General features: G+C 40.6%; 1 protein-coding gene across 1 annotated transcript; it reads right to left on the bottom strand.

Annotated features, from left to right (window-relative positions):
• Positions 1-14,830: 14,830 nt before the first annotated feature.
• On the bottom strand, positions 14,831-16,534 carry phax (phosphorylated adaptor for RNA export). Its single transcript, XM_061913197.1, has 2 exons — positions 16,348-16,534; positions 14,831-16,245 (listed from the first exon to the last, which is right to left on the bottom strand). Exon 2 carries the CDS (start codon positions 16,236-16,238, stop codon positions 15,057-15,059), a length of 1,182 nt encoding a protein of 393 aa, XP_061769181.1. The 5' UTR covers positions 16,239-16,245; positions 16,348-16,534; the 3' UTR covers positions 14,831-15,056.
• Positions 16,535-16,799: the final 265 nt, after the last annotated feature.

Below are 16,799 nucleotides of genomic sequence, written 5' to 3'. Positions count from 1 at the left end.
TCGTTTTTAAACACTTTGTTATGAGAGTAGCATATGTGTGTGGCCCTTTAATGTCTGGCAGCAGGTTAGTGACGTCAGTGAGAGTGCGGGTGGGCAAGCAAGTGAGAAAGCGGTCGCTGAGGGCGGGGGAGAAATACATTGGCATCAAACTCCGTAGCTTGCTAGCTTGTGCACGCTAGCTTTCTGAGACTCTTATTTTGTTAGCACAGGCAGGATGAAACAGGTCTTTTATGGTGAAGACAGGAACTGTGCAGTCGGTCTTTAGAGTTTTGACAGTAGGTACGGAGTCTCTAGAAATAAAATGTGTTTCTCTGCGTCCGCCCTGTTAGTGATTTTTTTCTTAAATATGAGCTTGCAGCAGCCAGCATCATCTCACAAGATCCATGGGTGCCGAGAATGTCAAACAACTGACGAAAGTGAAGTCTTGGTATGATTGATGATTGCTCATTTTTATGTATATTTTTTAATGCCTGGTTTGAGATCGACCAGTCGATCGCGATCGACGTAATGGGCACCTCTGCTATAGAGTATCTTATTCACAATTTGATTGGTAGCAGTTAACGGGTTATGTTTAAAAGCTCATACCAGCATTCTTCCCTGCTTGGCGCTCAGCAACAAAGGTTGGAATTGGGGGTTAAATCAGCAAAAATTATTACCGGCCGCTGCTGATCACTGCTCCCCTCACCTCCCAGGGGGTGGACAAGGGGATGGGTCAAATGCAGAGGACACATTTCAATCAATCAATCAATGTTTACTTATATAGCCCTAAATCACTAGTGTCTCAAAGGGCTGCACAAACCACAACACAAACCACTACGACATCCACGGTAGGCCCACATAAGGGCAAGGAAAACTCACACCCAGTGGGACGTCGGTGACAATGATGACTATGAGAACCTTGGAGAGGAGGAAAGCAATGGATGTCGAGCGGGTCTAACATGATACTGTGAAAGTTCAATCCATAATGGATCCAACACAGTCGCGAGAGTCCAGTCCAAAGCGGATCCAACACAGCAGCGAGAGTCCCGTTCACAGCGGAGCCAGCAGGAAAACATCCAAAGCGGAGGCGGATCAGCAGCGCAGAGATGTCCCCAGCCGATACACAGGCAAGCAGTACATGGCCACCGGATCGGACCGGACCCCCTCTACAAGGGAGAGTGGGACATAGGAGAAAAAGAAAAGAAACGGCAGATCAACTGGTCTAAAAAGGGAGTCTATTTAAAGGCTAGAGTATACAAGTGAGTTTTAAGGTGAGACTTAAATGCTTATACTGAGGTGGCATCTCGAACTGTTGCCGGGAGGGCATTCCAGAGTACTGGAGCCCGAAATGAAAACGCTCTATAGCCCGCAGACTTTTTTTGGGCTTTGGGAATCACTAATAAGCCGGAGTCCTTTGAACGCAGATTTCTTGCCGGGACATATGGTACAATACAATCGGCAAGATAGGATGGAGCTAGACCGTGTAGTATTTTATACGTAAGTAGTAAAACCTTAAAGTCACATCTTAAGTGCACAGGAAGCCAGTGCAGGTGAGCCAGTACAGGCGTAATGTGATCAAACTTTCTTGTTCTTGTCAAAAGTCTAGCAGCCGCATTTTGTACCAACTGTAATCTTTTAATGCTAGACATGGGGAGACCCGAAAATAATACGTTACAGTAGTCGAAACGAGACGTAACAAACGCATGGATAATGATCTCAGCGTCTTTAGTGGACATAATGGAGCGAATTTTAGCGATATTACGGGGATGAAAGAAGGCCGTTTTAGTAACGCTTTTAATGTGTGACTCAAAGGAGAGAGTTGGGTCAAAGATAATACCCAGATTCTTTACCGTGTCGCCTTGTTTAATTGTTTGGTTCTCAGATGTTAAAGTTGTATTATTAAATAGAGGTCGGTGTCTAGCAGGACCGATAATCAGCATTTCCGTTTTTTGGCGTTGAGTTGCAAAAAGTTAGCGGACATCCATTGTTTAATTTCATTAAGACACGCCTCCAGCTGACTACAATCCGGCGTGTTGGTCAGCTTTAGGGGCATGTAGAGTTGGGTGTCATCAGCATAACAGTGAAAGCTAACACTGTATTTGCGTATGATGTCATCTAGCGGCAGCATGTAGATGCTGAAGAGTGCAGGGCCAAGGACCGAACCCTGGGGAACTCCACATGTTACCTTAACGTAGTCCGAGGTCACATTGTTATGGGAGACGCACTGCATCCTGTCAGTAAGATAAGAGTTAAAGCAAGACAGGGCTAAGTCTGACATACCAATTCGTGTTTTGATACGTTCTAATAAAATATTATGATCGACGGTATCAAAAGCAGCGCTAAGATCGAGGAGCAGCAACATAGATGACGCATCAGAATCCATCGTTAGCAATAGATCATTAGTCATTTTTGCGAGGGCTTTCTCAGTAGAGTGATTTGCCCTGAAACCGGATTGAAAGCTTTCACATAGATTGTTAGACGTTAAGTGTTCATTTAACTGCTCCGCAACAATTTTTTCGAGGATTTTTGAAATAAAGGGAAGGTGAGACACCGGTCGGTAGTTTACCATGAGGTCAGGATCGAGGTTAGGTCTTTTAAGAAGAGGATGAATAACCGCTTTTTTGAATGTTAGGGGAACAGTGCCCGAGGAAAGTGATACATTTATAATATTTAGCACTGATGGACCTAATATTACAAAGAACTCCTTCATCAGTTTCCCAGGAAGAGGGTCAAGTAAACATGTTGTTTGTTTTATTCCATTTACACGTTGTAACAATTCCTCTAATGTTATTTCCTCAAAACGAGAGAAACTATTTTGGAGGGCAGTATCCGCCGTATATACCATCGTGTCAGTGTTAATAGAACCCAGTTGTAGCTGGGACGCATTGTCTTTAATCTCCTTTCTAATGACTTCAATTTTCTTACTAAAGAGATGCATAAAGTCATCAGCTGAGTGGGTGGAGCTACTGGAAGGGGTCCCTTGTTGGGTTAGCGATGCTACCGTACTAAACAAAAATTTAGGATCGTTTTTATTACGGTGGATGAGATTTGAGTAATATTTAGCTTTAGCTATGGTAAGCATGCGTTTATAAGTTATTAAAACATCACTCCATGCTTGATGGTGCACCTCAAGTTTAGTCGTGCACCATTTGCGTTCTAGCTTTCTACATAATAATTTCTGAGCTCTAGTTTCTTCTGTAAACCACGGGGTACGCTTTTTTGGGGCCTTTTTTAACTTTAGCGGTGCTATGTTATCAATGGTTTCGCGCAGGGCATCGTTAAAGTTGTTAGTGAGGTTATCAATAGAGCCCACATACTTTGGGAATGGTGCCATTACCACCATATTTCACCACACCTAGCGTGTGTGTGACAATAATTGGTACTTTAACTTAATGTAGCAGGTACTTTACCTAGTATAGTAGAAGTTCTCAATATTTGGGCTAATCAGAAGTCTAGATTACAACTCGGAGAGAGTAGGACAGACACAATTGAATACTTTAAATGATACTGGTGTTATTTAAACATGTACAGTGCAACAACTAGTGGACAGACATTAATAGGAATGGCCATTCAAAACAAAAGAAAAAAACAGAAAGGAATCTCAAGAAACAATGTTGGTTTAGTTCAGGTAATTCATAAAAAGTAATATCAAAAGTTCTGGGCTTCACGGTGGAATAGGGGTTTGTGCAAAAGTTCTTCAATGAGCCATATGAGACTGATCGCAGTGCATATGTGCATTCGCAGTTCATACAGCCACATGGGTTGGGGTTGTGGATATGGCAGTTTGTAGTGAAAGTTCAGTTTATGGGCAGGTTGTGTATGAGGTAGTGCAAAAGGCCGCAGAGCATTGAAGTGCGAGGCAAGGGGTTCGGTTATAAGCCGCCAACCAGCCCGACCAGAGCAGGTGGAGTTCAGGGGTTGAGGAGGTGGAGATCCTTAGGCTCGGGCTCGAGGCTTATCTACAGCTCGCCATCCAATACTTAGGGACCTGGCCTAGGTAAACACAGGACCCGGAGTCTAATCAATGTGCGCACATAAATATCAACATTAAGTCATCTATTGTTCAAACTTCAATAAATAAATTACACTTATCATTATTAGCTATAATACTACTAACATTAACAATATTAAATAATTACATGTATGTACAAAATAACAAACATGACAGTACACAGTGTTGTCACTATGACAGGTGTAATTGCACTCTAGCGGCAGTGCTCATTCATTGTCTTTACTGTAGCATAAAAAATGCAGCAGGCCTTAAACGTCATAATACTCTGTCACCATATTTAAGTACCCAAAATAAAGACTCGACATAAATATACATTCAATCGGATCAGAAACATTGGAGGAAACGGGATTAAAACCCGATGCTAACCGCCCATAGAAAATAGATGGGTACGGCTAGTAGCTACTATTAGCAAACAATTTCACTTACCAACTCGGCTTAATATCTCAACATCGACACACTCTTTCGTCGCAACTCGGCCCTGATGCACGGCACCTATAAGTTTACAATTAGTTGTAAAATGTTGGACGGTTGTTTTTACAATATGCGGGCAAACGACAACTTTAAAACATACCGGCTTCAGATGTCCCCAGGCCTAGCCGAATATTCGTAAGAATGATCTCTGGGATCACTAGTGCCCTCTACCACCATGAGGCGGGAGAACAGGTGCCTCACACAGAAATGCAAGAAATACTTTGCACACATACAGTTGTTGACAAAATACACTGTACATTATATACCTCAGCTCACTAAACTATGGAAATGTATAATATAATTCATATAGCAATACGGTCTCACTGCACAGCAGCCAGCAGTTAACCGAGTCATTGCGCATTCCATGGCGAGGCTCAACTGGCTGTGACTCATCGCAAGTCTCTTCTCAGTATTTGAACGGCAAATGTGAAAATTCTGGGATTTTCAATAAAAATAATCTAAAACTGGTGAAGTTAAATGGAAAATAACTTTATAGTATAATCACTGGATACATATAACAATTTAATTTTTTCTTTTCTTTTTACATTTTTTTTTCTTTCCATGATGGCACTTGAGGCCCTGCCTCACCTGCCTCCCCTGACTGCACGTCACTGAAATGCTCTCTACAGTAAAATTTATTTCTAAGGTTATTTGTAGTTTTTTATTGTGCCACGACATTTGTTGGGGAAGTGAAAATATGTAAAATGATCTTAATGTCAAAGCATAAGGAGACCAAAAGAAAAGGAAAAAGAATGGTACAACTTAATGGAATGTTCACAATTGAAACACAACCCAGATGAAATGATCAGATCATATCAGATAGGTCTTCATTGTCATTGCACAAGTACAACAAAACTTTGTTTTCAGCACAAACCCGTTCAAGATAAGACAAACAAGCAGTGTACAGGGTTTCAGAACAGGAACACTGATGGGTCGCCATAGAGGGGCTCCGAAAAGATGGGAAAAAGGTAAAAGGCTGGGGAAAAAATAATTAATAATAATATTGTTGTATATTTCCCACAAATAAACCATCAATTGGGAACTATTCAGATCCAAATCATATCTAAAAAACTATCAAAAGTGCTTATTTCCTTAAAAAAAAACAACTACGCTCATAAAAATATCTAAAGAAGAAATCCAACGAGCCAGTCTTTTGAACTGCTCTTCAAGATCCGGCTCCCCTCAGAGAGCCATAAATCGCACCTACTTGCTGCCTGTTTGATCGTATTTTTCTGATGTCAAATATATGTTGTGTCTCAATAAAGGTTGAAAAACACAGTTTTAGTTGATGTCTTACGTGTGTCCGTCAGCCTTACCTGCAGCCAGTGAGCAAAGGCAAGGATATCTGCACTGCCACTCTTTTCTTTTTTAAATTTCAAAATCTAATTTGCAAGTATTCTATATTACATTTTGCGTGCAGTTGCAATTCCAAGAGGTTAGATGATATTAAGACTATGGTGTGATGCCTATATTATAGGAGTTAGGGTTAGTTCAGGGGTGTCAAACGTACGGCCCGAGGGCCTGATCCGGTTTTATCCGGCCTGCGGGATGAGTTTGGCAGGTATAAAAATTACCCTGAAATTTTTGACTGAAAAAAACAGCTTTTCTAAATATGTCCACTGGATGTCTTAATAGCAAGTCTTTGTATCTTTGTAGATAATGCTACTTATGTACAAAATAAACCAAATGATGTTAGTACATCAGTCGAGGAAAATGATCAAACTACATAAACAACACACTGTGATTTTGTTTTTGTTTTTTTCTTGATAGATTGAAAATTGACACCATTGAATTGACTGATGAACACTATCACATAATTTGTTCAGAAAATATAAACAACAACAAATAAAGTATATATACTATCAGCCAGAACAGGTAGTGGTAAAAAGAAAAAATCAGAATGTGCTTGTTCTATTTTTAAACAAAGGAAACAATCTGAACTAGTCTTTATTTTCAAGTTATCGTGCCTTCATTTTACCAGTCCGGCTCACATGGGAGTAGATTTTTCTCCATGTGGCCCTCGATCTAAAATGAGTTTGACACCCCTAGGTTATTTAGTCTTTTAGTTACTCTTTGCCATGGACTGGAAATGTTTTTTTTTAAATGTGTCACACAGCTTCATTAAATCCAGCAATACCTATAAATTGCCACTGGATGTGTTACTCTGTACCATGCACCTTCCCATTCCCCCGCTGTTAAACACAACTACATAACACGTTTTTTTTTTGTTTTTTTTTTTTGCAGGGCTAAACCAAAAACGGCTTGTTGTATCCAAGCAACAAGTTTGTTGCCAGGTGACAGAGACATAGGTCCTGAGACCTTGAGCAACAATTGCACATGAATAAAACAAGAAAGCTCCTGTAACACACATCACATTTATTTCATCTTTGGGCACTAACAGTGCCTATTCATTGGCTCCTGATTATGTGCACACCATCATAAAAGCTGCTAATACTAACCATGCAGCCTGTCTAATTGCTTCATGGCTTCAGGATAAACACTGAGGCGACTTAACAGGAAACAATACTCGCCGGCAAATGTGAGCAGTAATAAGTGTAGGGGATTATCAAACATGTTTCTGCCAGTCGCTTTCATGTGGCCGCAATGTGCAGTGATAGCCATCATTTTCCAAGGAGCTGCTGCTGATAAAATATGCCCTAAGGAATTGTTCTCTCACCCTCTCCTCCAAGCTGTGTTGACATACTTCAACTTGGATTGGGTTACTTCAGGGAGGCTATTTGTTTGTTTTGGTGAAATGATGACTTTAGGCTAAACAGTAGATCCCTACATATTTGCAGTTTGCCTACTTCAAAGTTTTTTTTTCATGGGAGCTTAAGGAAGAAAGTGGTTCAATGGCGCTAACTGCAAGAGGGGCGGAGGGAGTGTGAAACAGTGACGTGCTTTCAGGGGAGGCAAATGAGGCAGTGCCTCACCTGCCACCAGGTGGTTTAACCATGAGATGTTCCAAAACAAAGTAATAAAATAAAATAAGTTTTAATATTTCTCTTTTGGTTTATTATTTCTATGTGATTTTGGTGCGGTTCCTGTATATTTTGATAATTTTCATGGTCAAAATCGCGGAAAGTCCATGTTTCCTGATCAAAACAATGCAGCAGATGAGAAGTGAGGCAGACACAGGCGGTGCCTCCACAGCTATACACAGCTTGTAATGGGTCTGTGCGTGCGAGGGGGCGCATGCTTGTTGCCACGTGGAAAAAACAGGTCTTGAGGCATCAAGTACCTCTGCCTCAAGGTAGGGGGCGATATATCGTCAACTTGCAGTTTAATGCCTCAGCAGTATTCTGACTCGCCACACTGGGAAAAGTGGGGGCGCTCAAGCAAGCAGGCACAGGTCTCTCCAGCGGAAGCCAGTCTTTTTTTTCTTTTCTTTTCTTTTTTTTTTACTGTATTTATAACAAACATGGCATTTTTATTAGAGTAAACCAGCATTTGTAGGTGTTTTTTGTCAGATGCAAAAATATTGTTTAATTTCTTGAATTAAATGAATGTTTCTGCCAATATGGAGAATTATGTACTGTATCCAAGATTAAATACTTCTCTAAACTGGACTTTAAGACAAAATTAATGCGATCATACAAAGTATGTAAAGTGTTCAAAACAGTGACTTGGAAGATCTTGTTTTTGTTTCACCGCTATCAAAGTTTACTGATTGCATTTATAGATTATAAAAAATCATTCCCAACAAGATCCAGGCCAGCTCAATGGTTAAGACTGCTTCCTCTCACCCATTACTACTAGGTTCAAAACCATAACTTGGAAGAGTTTGTTTTATGTTTCACCTCCATCATAGTTCACTGACTACATTTGTATTTGAGCGAAATCCATATTTTAACGGGACCCAGGATAGCTCAATGGTCAACACTGTGGGCTCTTAATACAGAGGTACTGAGTTCAAACCCAATACAGGGAGTCAGTAATTTGGCTGTGTGGCATCAAGACAACATACATTGTGGGGTGTCTCTTCTCCCCCACACAGAGTAGTGTTATTTGCTTAATTAACATATAGTTGAAAAATTAAGTAAATGCTCAAGATAACAATAATCAAAAATAAATAATCAATGATGACACCTCAGGGGTTACCTGTGTGTGTGTGTGGGTGTGCGTGAGTGTAATTCCTGAGGTGGGTGGAAATAGGAATCGAAAATAAGTAATAAAGAGCGTTGACCAATGAGCTCTCCTGGGTATGATTAAAACAAAATAGGTTAACTGTAATTGGATTCAAAAATAGAAATTATTTAAATAATTATGCATGCTAGCATCAAATTGGAGATGTGACACCTTCAGCCACAGTTTTGTGAGTCACACATGATCCCCGCCAAGATTCAAACTAAGCTCCCTTCCATGTCTACAGTCTTAACCCCTGTGCTACCATGGACCTTGTGAAGAGAAGATTTTGTTCTATGCACAAATGTAATCGAGGACTCCTGGCTTTGTGAATAATGAAGGAGGTGGAACAAATTACTGTCCTCCAGAGTGGGATTTGAACTCAACACCCTTCAAACAAAGTCTACAGATTTAAACACTGGGCTATCCTGGGTCATGCAAAGCAGTGATTTTGTTCCATACACAAATGTAAACTGAGTTTTGGCTCAGTAGAGTCTGATGGAGGTGGAATAAAATACTGTCAACCAGAGTTAGGTTTGAACCCAGCACCCTACTTTCTTAGACCACATTGTTAACCTTTGAGCTATACTAGGTCTTGGGACTCAGTGATTTTGTTCAATTCACAAACAAAATTGTTGACTCCTGGCTCAGTAAAGTTTGATGAGGTGGAATAAAATACTGTAAACCAGAGTGGGGTTCGAACAGATCACCCTACTTTCCCAGTTGACAGTCTTAACCACTGAGCTATCCTGGGTCTTGTGAAGATGTCATTTTGGTCCATACACAAATGTAATTGAGGACTTCTTGCTCAGTAAAGTGTAATGGAGGTGGAAGAAAATACCATCAACCGGAGTGGGGTTCAAAACCAGTGCCTTTGCTTTCAAACAAACAGTCTTAACCACTGGCCTATCCTTAGTCTTGACCAGAACTGATTTTGTTCCATGCACAAATGTTATCGAGGATTCCTGCCTCAGTAAAGTATCATGGAAATGAAACAACACAACAGCAGGCTTCGAAAGCAGCACCTTTCAATCTGGGTCAACAGTCTTAAACACTGGGCTATCCAGGGTTTTGTGAGGAGAAGATTTTGTTTTACACACAAATGTAATGGAAGGCATCTAGGACAGCGAAGTATGATGGAGTTGGAATAAAATACAGTCAACCAGAGAGGTGTTCGAATCCAGCTCCCTACCTTTCTAGTCAACAGTCTTAACCACTGGGCTATCCTGGGTGTTGTGAACGGGATATTTTGTTCCATACACAAATGCAATCGATGACATCTTGTTCAGTAACGTGTGATGGAAATGGAGCAAAACACTGTCAACAAAACTGGGATTCAAACCCAGCACCCTTCATTCCAAGTCAACAGTCTTAACCACTGAGCTTTTCTGGGTCTTGTGTAGGCAGACTGTGTCAGAGAGTGTATGAGTGTAGTTCCTGAGCTGAGCGGTAATAGTAGTAGAAAGTTAATATTTGAGGGTGTTGACCATTGCGTTCTCCTGGGTTAATAATTAAAATAGGTTAATTATAATTGGATTATAAAAATAGATAAATAAATACAAATCTAATGTTAGCTAATATATGCCACACCATCTGAACAAAACATCCCTATCTTAGTTGTGTGTAATAGCTGACAAATCACTGTATAATATAATATAATAAAATGTAGATATATTTGTCATTATTATTGAGGCAGCACAGGGATACAGAGGTTAGCATTTGTGCATTTGGTTTGATTATGCGTGGAGTTTGTATTTTTTCCCTCGAACTTACCAAAGCTCCAGAGTTTTGTTTCACCCCGCAAGCCCAATGTTAGTATGCTAATATTAGCTTGCTGGCATGCTAACTTTTTATTCAAGTTTTGCAACCGTTTACCCCAGCGTCATACAACTTTGTATGTGACACTTGTTAACTGTTAGCATGCATGGCATACTAGCAAGCTAACATTGGCATGTTAACTTTTTCAGCTAATTTTACACTTTATTCTCTACTTCCGCAGCCATACACCTTAGAGTCATAGAACTTGGTATGTGAAACATGTTAACTGTTAGCATGCCAATGTTAGTACACATGCTACATGTTAGCATTTTATTGTTAGGATGCTCATGTTTTAAGCTACCTGGGTAGCTCATGGGCACCACGGTGGTGGAGGGGTTAGTGCGGCTGCATCACATTACGAAGGTCCTGAGTAGTCCTGGGTTCAATCCCGGGCTCTGAATCTTACTGTGTGGAGTTTGTAGGTTCTCACCGTGGCTGCGTGGTTTCCATCCGGTTACTCCGGCTTCCTCCCACCTCCAAAGACATGCACCTGGGGATAGGTTTATTGGCAACACTAAATTGGCCCTAGAGTGTGAATGTTGTCTGTCTATCGGTGTTGGCCCTGTGATGAGATGGTGACTTGTCCAGGGTGTACATTGCCTTCCGCTCGATTGTAGCTGAGGTAGGTACCAGCGCCCCCCGTCACTCCAAAGGGAATAAGCGTTAGTAAATGGATGGATGGATGGATGGGTAGCTCATTTTGTACAATTATACATAAAACTTTCGGATTCGGTCACTCGGAACCATCTTAAAAGTATACCGGCTTCCAGCAACTCCCGACTAGGGTTCTGGGACACAGATAACAGGCCCATCAAATTTTCCACCTGAATTTTCTAATATTATTATTATTATTTAAATATGATTATGAATGTTATGTTTCCCTTTAGGATAGTAGGATAATCAGCATCCTCACCAAACCTCGACAGAGGGCCGTCTAAAGGGACTAGCTTGAGTGCCAGTTGCCCGCTTGCCACTGGTTTTTGACTTGTCTGCCTTCAATAGCGTTACATTCTTTCTGGACGGCAAAAAGTGCCTTTTGAAAAGTTTACACAAAAAACATTTGGTTTTGTGATGCTCGTGAGTGTAAAAAGTGACATCTGATTAATGTAACATGTTTGTAGTTTGTTGTAACCAGGTCTCCATGGCTTTTAAAATGACTTTTTGGGATTTTTTAGGAGACCCTTGTCTGTTGGTAGGGCTACTACAAATCAGTGTCATACATATGGGGCCCATGACACAGCACAAGCAAAGTAGCACAATGGTTAAGACTGCTACCTCTCCCTCAGTAGCACTGTGTTCAAAACAGTGCATTAGAAAGTCTTGTTTTTCGTTTCACCTCTGTCTTAGTTTACTGTTTGCATTTGTATATTATAAAAAAATCAACTCACAATAAGACCTAAAATACCTCCGTGATTGCAATTGCTGCTTCTCACCCAGTATTACTGGGGTCAAATCCATAACTTCGAAGATGTTCTTTTTTGTTTCACCTCAATTTACTCAGATTGCATTTGTATATTACAGAATATCTGATCTCAACAACGCCCCGATTACCGCAATGGTTAAGACTGCTACCTCTCTTTCAGTACTACTGTGTTCAAAACGGTGATTTGGAAGATCTTGTTTTTCGCTTCACCTCTATCTTCGTCTACTGATTGCATTTGTATGGTATGAGAAATCTAGTCTCAAACAGACCCAGAATAGCTCAGTGGTTTCGATTGCTGCCTCTTACACAGTAGTACTGGGGTCAAATCCATAGCTTGGAAATTGTTTTTTTTTTGTTACACCTCAACTTACTCAGTTTACTGATTGCATTTGAATATTACAAAATATCTGGTCCCAGCAATGGTCAAGACTGCTGCCTCTCATTCAGTACTACTGTGTTCAAAACAGTGACTTGGAAAATCTTGATTTTTGTTTCACCGCTATCATAGTTTACTGATTGCATTTGTAGATTAAAAAGATTAACTCTCCACAAGACCTTGGATAGCTCAGTGTTTAAGACTGCTGCCTCTCGCTCAGTACTACTGGGTTCTAAATCATAATTTGGAAGAGTTTGTTTTTTTGTATCACCTCTGTCAAAGTTCACTGATTACATTTGTCAATGAGAGAAAACCATATCTAAAGGGGATCCAGGATAGCTCGATGGTCAACACTATGGGCTCCTATTACGGGAGTACTGAGTTCAAATCCTGTACAGGGATTCAGTAACTTGACTGTGTGGTGTCAAGACGATATACATTGTAGGGTGTTTCTTCTCCCACACACAGAGTACCATTATGTGCTATTTGCTTGATTAACATATAGATGAACAATTAAGTAAATGCAAAAGATAATAATCAAAAATAAATAATCAATGAAGACACCTCAGGGGTTACCTGTGCATGTGTGTGAGTGTGATACCTGAGGTGGGTGGGAATAGGAATAGAACATTTTTAATAAAGAGCGCTGACCAATGAGCTCTCCTAGGTACGATTAAAACAAAATAGGTTGATCGGAATTGGATTTAGAAATAAAAGTTAATTAAATAATTATGTATGTTAACATCACATTGGAGATGTGACACCTTCAGCCAAAGTTTTGTGAGTTACACATGAGCCCCACCAAGATTCAAACCAAGCACCTTTGATTCTAAGTCAACAGTCTTAACCACTGGGCTACCCTTGATCTTGTGAAGTGAAGATTTTGTTCCATACACAAATGTAATCAGGACCCCTGGCTTTGTGAAGTACAATGAAGGTGGAACAAAATACTTTCTGTCCTCCAGAGCAGGATTTGAATGCAGCACCATTCAACCTGAGTCAACCGTCTTAAACACTGGACTATCCTAGGTCTCAAAGGGATGATTTTGTTCCATACACAAACGTAATCGAGGACTCCTGGCAACGTAAGGTGAGGTAAAATAAAAGTCTGTCAACCCAGCACCCAATTTTCTTAGGCCAAAGTCTTAACCATTGAGTTACCCTGGGTCTTGTGAGGTTATCAATTTTAATTTTTTAGTTAATTGATTATTATTTGAAAGTGAGTGAGTGAGTGAATGGGGGAGTGAACGAGTAAGTGACTGTGGTATCATCTAACTTCAATTCATAGATTTAATATTTTTAAAGAAAAATCAGTGTGATTTATCATGAACTAATTTATGCATTAATTAAAGCCACGGTGTGTAACATCATGCCTCCTGAATTGCTTAAACAATAATAATAATAATAAATTAACAGATACAGAAGTATCTCATATTATTTATCCTTAAATGAGAAGTGAAATGAAGTGAATTATATTTATATAGTGCTTTTCTCTCGTTTTGTAAAAACAAAGCGTTTTACACATAGTGAAACCCACCATCTATGTTACATTCAAACCAGTGTGGGTGGCACTAGGAGCAGATGGGTAAAGTACCTTTGCCCAAGGACACAACGGCAGTCACTAAGATGGCGGAAGACAGTGGCGATTGAACCCTCAAGTTGCTGTCACGTTTAGAAAACTGAGCCACACCGGTTGGTTGCTTTATTGCTACATAATGAAACACAGTGTCTGAGACTGTTTATCCTAAATGTATTCATTTTCAAAAATCACATTTTTAATTTAAAAACATCTCATTTATCTGTTCCATTAATTTATCTTTTTATTTAATAAGATATTGCTTAGTCTATATCCTAAATGTATAAAAACATATACACTGTATTCACTTTAAATGTATATGCTAAATGTATTCCATTTATTATTATTATTACTATTTTTAACATAGTTTTCCTTCTCCTTTGTCACGGCATAATCATAAACTCTGCTTCTTCCTACTTCTTTTCGGACATGTAATGTGAAACTGTAAATATGTGATGTCACATTTTGTAACAGTATACACGTCCCAAATGAACTAATAGATATATCGTTTCACATTGGATTTCTCAGTTCTCTGCCTATTGGTGGTAATAAAGACAGGAAGTGAACAATTACCAGTAATCGCTAAAATGAGATTACAGTAAATAAGCTTCCTCCTTGTCGGACATGTCGAATTTTGCAAATGTCATGTATTAATGCATCTTTGTTAAGCTTGTTAGAAACGGATTAAACCACTATGATAACCACGTGGTTCAATGAGTGCTACCCCTTGAATATGAATGGGTGAATCCATTAACCTTGGAGAGATATTGTATATTTAGGCTAAGAAATAGTTTTTGCAAAACGTGACGGTTCTTGATTTTACTTGCCATCCTTTTTTGTCAAGTAGAGGCCACAGTTCGTCTTTAATCTATTCTACATGTTTATGACTAATAATCCAGTTTTAGCCCAATGGGCTGCTGCCATCTAGTGGACAAACGTCTACATTACAACGCTTCCCCTTTTACAGATTTGAATATTTTTGGATTTATTTTTTATTTACGTAAGAATGAGTTGTAACACCTCATCAAAGAAATCCATACAAGTATAATATTACTATTCAATGTTTATTTTTCTTTGATCAAAATAAGCAAATTTACTGCCAACAATGTAAGCTATAAGTTCCTTTAGTCGTAATATTTCACACATTAACCAGACAAAATGATAACAGTTTCTCTTTGCTAAAACCAATGCTGGTAACGAAAAAAATTTATATTTGTGTTTAGGGAAAATTAAGCAAACACATGATTTCTCTATTTAAGTCCAAACAGGCAACTTCTCAGAAGACCTCCAAGTCTGCAGAGTTGTACACTACAGGTGTCTCCTCAGCGCCCACAGGCTGCTCCTCCTGACACTTCTCTTCTTCCTCCCTTCCGGCTTCTTCCAGAGCCTCCAAGGCCTCGTTAGTGTCGCTGGCGAACGTCTCCCTGGAGACGTCGTCGTGCTCCTGCAGATCCAGCTTGCCGATGGCCTGCTTCATTTTCTTGGCCACCAAGTGCCGCCTCCGCTTCTGCGCCGACTTCTTGCTCTTTTGCTCTTTCTGGCTCTCCTGGAAGAAGATGTCCCTGATCTGCGCACGGGTGATGCTCGGCGTGTTCTTTAACAGGTTCAGGTACACGCCACCGGGTGTGCGTCGCCTGCTGCCGTCCATGGTGTAGATGCCGCCGCTCTCTTCCAGTGTTGCAGTCTCGCCTAGCAGCTCTATGGCTATCCTGGGCCCGATGATTCTAACAACACGCTCAATGAGGTCTGTTTTAGGCTCACGTAATCTGTACACAATCTCCTCCACGATTTTACCCTCAGGGTCGTCTTTAGTGATCTCATATCGGCCTTTGATGTCCATCTCAGCTCTTGGACCCAGTCTGTCCTTCACCGGCCTCTTCCTCTTTGCATCTCGCTCCTGCCCGCTCATGTACTGGTCCAACTGGGCATCCAACCCTTCACATTTATCTTTTTGCTCCTGCTGCCGTTCCTTTTCCATGATCTTCTGAGCTAGGACGTAGTTGTAGGTCTCCACGCTCCTGTCAGACATGTTAATTTCACCATCCATGCCAAAGACCCCCAGTTCTGCAGCGATGGCATCCTGGCACTGCTCCTGCACCACTGAGCCCCAGATGTTGTTCACCTTGCGGCTTGATACTGCGCATGCGCCGGATACGTTGTTTGGTTCTGGCCGGGGGACGCTTTTGTTGCAAACTTTTTGACGTTTCCCACGCCAACCACCGTTGTCGTCATCTGACGAGTCCGCGTCGCTGTCACTGGACTCCCGACTCGACGTTCTGTACGCAATTGCAGGCTGCAAATTGGCAGCTCTGTTCTGGAAGGAATGGCCGCTAAAAGCCGAAGGCAACGACGGTCGAGATGGCGCTAGCGTGGTTGTTCTCATCTCTGAGTCCGACCCAGAGCCGGAGACCTCTCCATCTTCCAGATTACCGTCCATAACAACCCCACCATCCGCCATATTTTATCTGAACGCAAAACACAGTCAATTACAATGAATACTTTTATCCACTGTCAACTCACATACTGTTGTATGTCCTGCCAAAGAACCCAATAACACAAGCATTTACCTTCAAATGTTGAATTAGAGCAAACGCAGAAACTCTCAAAATGTACATAAGCTGTGTTTCAGACCTGTTTAGTTGCCCTTAGTACAACAGCGTTGGCTAACTTTGCGGTCCAAATGAGCAAAAGAGGCGCATTGCTAAAAATCCGTCATTTCCGCTTGGGTACTATTTTCCGGTTCGACACCTTTTCAAAGTAAAGATGACCAAGACCGGCTAGTGTTGCTATGGTAGTATTTACCACGTTAAAATGTTAATAAACATGAGCAGACTCCGGTTTACAGACGGGACATCGTCGTTTCATTTCCCACCCAATACAATTGCTCTTTTTCAGTGGTTCTTAACCTTGTTTGAGGTACCGAACCCCACCAGTTTCATATGTGCATTCACCGAACCCTTCTTTAGTGAAAAATAAAATATATATATATTTTTTTTCAAATTCAAGACAAAGTTATATG

The sequence above is a fragment of the Nerophis ophidion genome, linkage group LG10 (genome assembly GCF_033978795.1).
Source record: "Nerophis ophidion isolate RoL-2023_Sa linkage group LG10, RoL_Noph_v1.0, whole genome shotgun sequence".
Taxonomy (NCBI): Eukaryota; Metazoa; Chordata; class Actinopteri; order Syngnathiformes; family Syngnathidae; genus Nerophis; species Nerophis ophidion.
This window is presented reverse-complemented; position numbering and strand designations above follow the sequence as displayed.